At 36.1% G+C, this 6,350-nt stretch overlaps 1 protein-coding gene across 1 annotated transcript; it reads left to right on the top strand.

Moving 5' to 3' along the window:
• Positions 1 to 202: 202 nt before the first annotated feature.
• Positions 203 to 5,864, top strand: COA8 (cytochrome c oxidase assembly factor 8). The gene is made up of 4 exons (XM_029086449.1): positions 203 to 271; positions 1,005 to 1,068; positions 3,075 to 3,165; positions 5,759 to 5,864. Exons 1-4 carry the CDS (start codon positions 203 to 205, stop codon positions 5,862 to 5,864), a joined length of 330 nt encoding a protein of 109 aa, XP_028942282.1.
• The last annotated feature ends 486 nt before the right edge of the window (positions 5,865 to 6,350 follow it).

The following is a 6,350-nucleotide window of genomic DNA, read 5'->3' as shown; positions in this document are numbered from 1 at the left end:
CTGCCGTTACTGGCTGGGAATAGATCCAGTTTTTTTTAATACACACAGTGTCTTTGTGGAAATTACTTTTTTGTCATTAAATTCTTTAAAATGACATACAAAACTAAAAAGCTTGCATCTTTTATTGCTGTTTAGTGGCACAAAATGATCTTTGCCTTTTTTTCTGTCTTGCACTGAAAATATAAAGTTGTAACCACCCTACATGCAAGACCTGTCTGTGACTAGAAAGGCTGTTGAAAGTGACTCTGCAGCTCTTCTTGCTGTCTCAGAAGTGAGAGAAATTAGCTGTAATCACCAAGGATAAATGAGGCATGTGCCCTGTTTGACTGGCAGTGTATCCCAACAAGGCTAAAAGGGGGACTTTTCAGTCATGATCTGTCTTATTTTCTGATTGCAGTATTGGTTACGAGACAGTGAATTTTGTTGGAAGAACAGTAGTGGTTTAATAATTCACCATAATTTGTGATGAACTTCAATCATCACATCTTCCCAAAACTTGCAAAGATCTTACAGGAAAAATTGAAGCTTGTTTTTTAATTCCACAGAACTACTTTTTAAGTTTGAAAAACTTATTTACAAATAATTATTTTGTTTTCATCTAAGTAATTTCAATTTTTTAAGGCTGCCCATTTTTCTCAATGCTCAAGTTCTCAGTTATACAATCCAGCACATATTCCTATAATTTGTCCTACAAACTGAAGGTTTGGATCTTGTCAAACAACACTGAAGCTCAGCTGTAACTTTACTCCACATACAAGTTTTATATGTTTCAGTAGAATACTTGCCTGAATTAATTGATGCATGCAGGTAGCAGGATCTAAGTGACAAAGTTACCAGTTTAACTAACTCACTGGATTCGGGAAAATGTTTTGTTGACATTTCCATAATGAGTATTGTTTGTTATTTCAGAGGGTATTAAGTGCTACACTGCTATGTAATTAAAAACAATGGTTAACTTCAAGGACTGAGGACATCAGATTCTAATGTCAAAAAACATGTTTTAGGAAAAAGAAGAATTTATTTATTCAAGACTGAAAGCCAAGGGTGTGGAAATGAGAAATGAAACAGGTTAGTGAGATCTTTGGTTATAGTTTAGGATGCATTCTGAATTCTGTTTAACTTAGAATTTTGTTAGTTTATGCTCTTTGTGTTCTGTCACAAGTAAATCTTGAGGGTAGGTTTAGAAGTGTTTTCAGGAGCTTGATAAAAAAGAGGAGATGAGCTCTTCAGGGATGGAATGTGGGGGTCAGATCATCTCCTGCATTGTTCTTCCCCCAATTCCTTCCTCGCAGCTGGGGGGAATGTGCTAAAATCCTAGCCAAGTAATGTAATAATTCTGTAGTCTAAGGAGGAAGGGGCTTTTTCCTTTCACACCTCCTAACCCAGTGAGCTAGCTGAGCTGAACATACAGAGCATTTGCCTCAAGTGCATGTTTATGGTTGGGTGGCTAAATTCACACTCTCTGCCTTCAGGTCCATAGCGTATACAATGAATACAGTATTTTTCCCTAAGGGAGAATAAGACGGCTTCTGAGGAGACAGCAGCTGCTGTCTGCCTGTCTTTGCCTGAGCACAGTTGCTGTAAAATAGTTGCTTCTCTAATTCATGATGTGAAACTGAAAACAAGATGCCTTCATAAATAATAACAGTGAATTGGCCATTGTAGTATGAGGTTGAACGTTTTGTTCGTGGAATAATGATCTGTCTGAGTTTAGTAAAGCATCTGCTCTGACGTTCTGTATATTGCAGGCCATTATTTTTCTCTTCTGTTTGTATCCTGGCGATCAGTGTGTGGTTGAGAAATAAGTTTAATTAAATTCTGTGTTGTTTAGAAAATGCTTCTTTTATATTGCCGTTTTGTTTTGTTTTTATACCCTAGAAATAAAAGAAAAAATAGTAAGCGTGTGCATCTCTTAGAAAAAAACATCTTGTCTGCATGTGTTGATTAACTCTGTTCTATAATACAGCTGCATGTGTCTATAAAAATAAGCGTAATAACAATATACATGAATGGTTGGAGCAAAACTTACTTTTTTGTGTAAGTGAATCTAGGATCAGTTCTGCTGATACTAGTATGAAGAAACAAATTAACTGTAAGTGCTGAGTAGGCAGCCTTCAAATAATCTTCGAGTACATTTATCCCATAGTATGTTAATCCATTTTAATATATTAGACTTGTACATAATGACAAATAGAACTGACCAATAATTTACATTTCTATGATCAGACTCAGGAGCTTTAAAATGCATCTTGGAACAGTAACAAGTTGAGTATCACAATTCCACGTCCCTCATCATATCCGTGTCCCCTGGGACATTCAAATTTGACCTTTATTTTAGAAACATTGAAAGTACCAGGAATTATCTGGTAGAGTTGAGAATATTTGCTGGTTCTCAGGATTCTACATCTGTGCTGTAGCCAAAGGTTTTCCTTTCGTGTTCTGTGTAGAGAATCCATCTCCTCTTACATTCTGCTTGTGAGAGTGGCATATTCAAAGTAATCTTTTGTACTTGCTTCTTCACAAAATAATTGCCTGCTATATTGTTAATAAATCTTACATCTCAGAACATATACTCTTTGGTATAAGTTACTTGAAATTTATCAACAGCAACAGAAAAAAATGTACATCTGAAAATATCATGTCAGTCATGGATAGTGTTCTTTCTATATTTATTGACATACTTTAGGGGTAGGAATTTAAGTTGCTAAGTGCTCTTACTAGTGCTGTTTAGACTTCAGCCCCATGAGAGATTAATTTTACTCAAAGGATACATACTCCTAGATCTATGGACTTTTTGTAGGGGTCTACTACTTCGCTAAATAATCTAAGACCTGATAAACGTAATTGCTTTCACAAGTAATAAGGGCTTAAGAGTTATGGCAGCTTCAGGATGATCAGTGTTTTTTAATCTGCTATGCTCCCTAGGTAAGTTTTAAAAAGTTGGAAGATAAAAGCATATTAACTTGTTCAGGGTTGTGTAGGAGCAAGGGGTCAGACCTAGTTCTCCTGCATCTGAACCTAGTGTTTTAATAAAAAAAATATCTTGACATTGTTATGCCAAAACTTATTTTCAGGTCAGAAAGCAACACTGAATGCAGAGGAAATGGCTGACTTTTACAAGGACTTTCTAAGTAAAAATTTTAGAAAGCATATGCAGTATAACAGGTATGTAGAAGGTATTTTTGTTGGCTATTATACATTAAGTGAAAGGTGTAAGATCAAATGTAAAATATGAACTTTTTTTTGCATAATTGGTAAAGCAGCATCTAAAACTATAATTTTAGAATTTTTTTCTGAATGCTGTTATTAGCATTTGGCAGAAATTTGCATTATCATTTGAGTTCTACTGCTTATTGTTGATTTAGTGGAGAGATGAATCTCATGTCTCAGATTCAGAGAGACAAGATCAGGCATTCAATTTTTTTCTCTTATGGCATGGGTCTTTTCATGCTGCTAACTGAAACATATTTCTATATAACAGATTTAGTTGACTGTTAAATAAGGACTAGTAAATGTGATTAATCTCAAAGGAAAATTGTTTAATGAGAATAATATTCAGTATTCTTGGCTTTATTATTTTGTAAGTATATAGTAGAAATGAAAGTGATTAGCCTCGAGCGTGAGGTTTTTTTGTGTGCCAAAGCATTAGTAAAATGATCACCAGAACTCATCCTGTATAGAACCTCAGCAACAACTGGGTAAGCCCACATCCCCCATGCCTCCTCACACCTGCTGCATTCTTTCAGTGTTACTATTTGTACAGCAACTTGGTAAACTGGATTTGGGATCTGAAACAACAGAAAAACAGCTTGTGAATGCACATTACCCTGCAGGTAGCTGTGCACACATGGTATAGGGCTAGAGATGAGGAAGGAATGGGAAGCTGGAGGAGGATAGTGCTTAATGCAGTCACAGTGGCACTGCCTGCTGAATATGAAACCACAACTTCCATTTCTTCTCTGTATTGGACTGAAAGGTTATTGAGCTTAAAGGTGGCAGGTGTTACTGGGTTCCTAATGGTGTAATGCTAGTGCTATACATTGCTATAAATTGTGGTTTAGGATTCTTTGTACATTTTGTGCATACACCATAACACACTATACTATAAGAACAATTTTACTGTAACAAATATTTAAAACAAATATGCACATCTTGCCTTGCCCATGGAGGGGCTGAGGGGGGAGCCTCATCGAAAACCTAAGCAATGGCATGAAAAGATGGAAAGTAAAAAAATTGTTTTTTAATAAGAGGATTGTTGTTCAAATTGCCTATAACTGATGAGTGAGAAAGCAAATAGTTTATCTTAGAACTGTTGGAATAGTATCCTGTCTTCACAGTAAGAGAGTTCAGGCTTTGTGCTTAAACATGACCTTCCTTGTTGCTGCCTTGTAGAATCAGGTAGTGTCAGCTGCATCATTGTAGTTTCAAACTGGAACTGCATGGCCCTGAAAGCAGTGGAGCTTTTACAGGCACTCTGATCTTGAGGGGTCATTTTTATAAAAATCTGTTCATGCATTCAGCTGTATGTTCTTTGGCAGTGTTGCCAGCTGGTCTGAAAACTGTGTCTGCTGAAGTGTTGCAACTTCTAAAATTTCTTTAAAATTGAAGCAATGACTGTGCATAGATGCCATGAATATTTAGTTCAGGGTACTTAGACTGGAAATAACAGTCTAGTTTAGGAAAAAAAAATTGAGAAGGATATAGGAAATGAGATGTGAAAGGGGAAAAGAAACAGTTGCAATGTTAGCATGATATTTTGATTTAACATGACATTTGAGGGGGTAGCTCAGTGCTGCTTGTCAGCATGATTTTGGCTGCTATCCTTACTGAGAGGTTAGTATCTCAGGTTTATGTTAGATCTGTACATGCAAGGTTTCCCACAGAGATCTCAAGACCTAAATGCCAGTGTTTAATATTCCCTGCTAGTTCTCCAATAAGTATGTTCTATTGCTTCTTGTGCAGAATTTTACAAAATTGGGGAGGGTTCCTTGTTGAAAACAGAAGAGAAATTATGATACTATTTTAGTTTTTAACAGGGGCAAGAATTTGAAACAAGTTCTCCGAGGTTAAAAAGGGCTGATACAGACTGTCCTATCTATAACTTGAATTGGCTCCAGAAGCCATGCATGCTTCATTAAAACTATTTAAATACATAAAGAATAACTTTGGCAATATTAAAGGCATCATCTTTAAAAGGTACTGCATTAGAAACATAAGGTTTCCTGCACTGGGTTATACAATTAGTCTTTGAAGTGTGATATTATTTTATTTTTTCCCACCCTGACAAGTGACCAACTATGCCCTTTCTAACACACACCTCTTCATACATGCACAAACAAATCTTACCCATAGCACAGCACTGTCAGGAAATTCTTCTAGATATCTAGATATCATCTTCTTGATGATCAGCTTTACTTCTGAAACATGAGATATGGTTACAATTATTTTATCTTACCTGATATCAAATACAGTTGGTCATAAAAGTACCCATCCCTTCACTTTTTCACTGTTAAGCTCTCAGTGGTTGTAGCCCTGTAGTCCCCATGTCATCTGTTTATGGGTGTGGATATTCCCACAGACCTTTTCATAGGTTATTTAGCTCTCATTAGGCAGGAAAAGTGTTGTCACAAAGAATAGAAAATGCAGGTCATCACTGAATTGTCATTTGTCAGTGCCAAAGGATATTTTTATATAATTGTGTACCCTTTTCCTGTTCTTACTCTGTGTGCTGATGATTTTCCTGGCTTTGGAATCCTAGAGATTGGTATAAACGTAACTTTACTATCACATTCCTCATGGGACAAGTAGCACTGGAGAGAGCTCTGAGGAGGCTTCGTTGGAAAAAGAAAAATGTTGGAAATTAATCACAGCTCCATGAAGAATGCAACACTAGCTATAAACTTGTTTATAGTGATGTTCAGAATCTGAATGACTAATGTAATAATTGCTTGAATCTGTTTGTTAAACTATGTAAATAAAAGTTGGTCTTAATTTATAATCGCTATGTAGATTTCTTTTACCTTTTACCTTTTATTCCAAGAACATTTAAAGTATTTCCCAAATAAAACACAACTGAGAAAACTATGAAAGCTGTTCCTCAATTACATTAAATAGAATGGATCACAACTGTCATGTTTTTACCACACAGTCATGCCTCCTAAATAACATGTGATTCGGTATGCTGTGCCTGAGCTCGGGTCAGAGAATGTTGTCTCCACCAACCATGTTACTATATAAAGACAAAAATACCTCATTCTGCAGCAGTTGTCTGTCTGGGGTAGTAGCTATCCATACGTAATACAACACAGCTGAAGGAACGAGTATCATTGGTGAGTATATTTGCACAATCA

This window comes from Antrostomus carolinensis, unplaced genomic scaffold (assembly GCF_000700745.2).
Source record: "Antrostomus carolinensis isolate BGI_N321 unplaced genomic scaffold, ASM70074v2 scaffold53958, whole genome shotgun sequence".
NCBI classification, from domain to species: Eukaryota; Metazoa; Chordata; class Aves; order Caprimulgiformes; family Caprimulgidae; genus Antrostomus; species Antrostomus carolinensis.
This window is presented reverse-complemented; position numbering and strand designations above follow the sequence as displayed.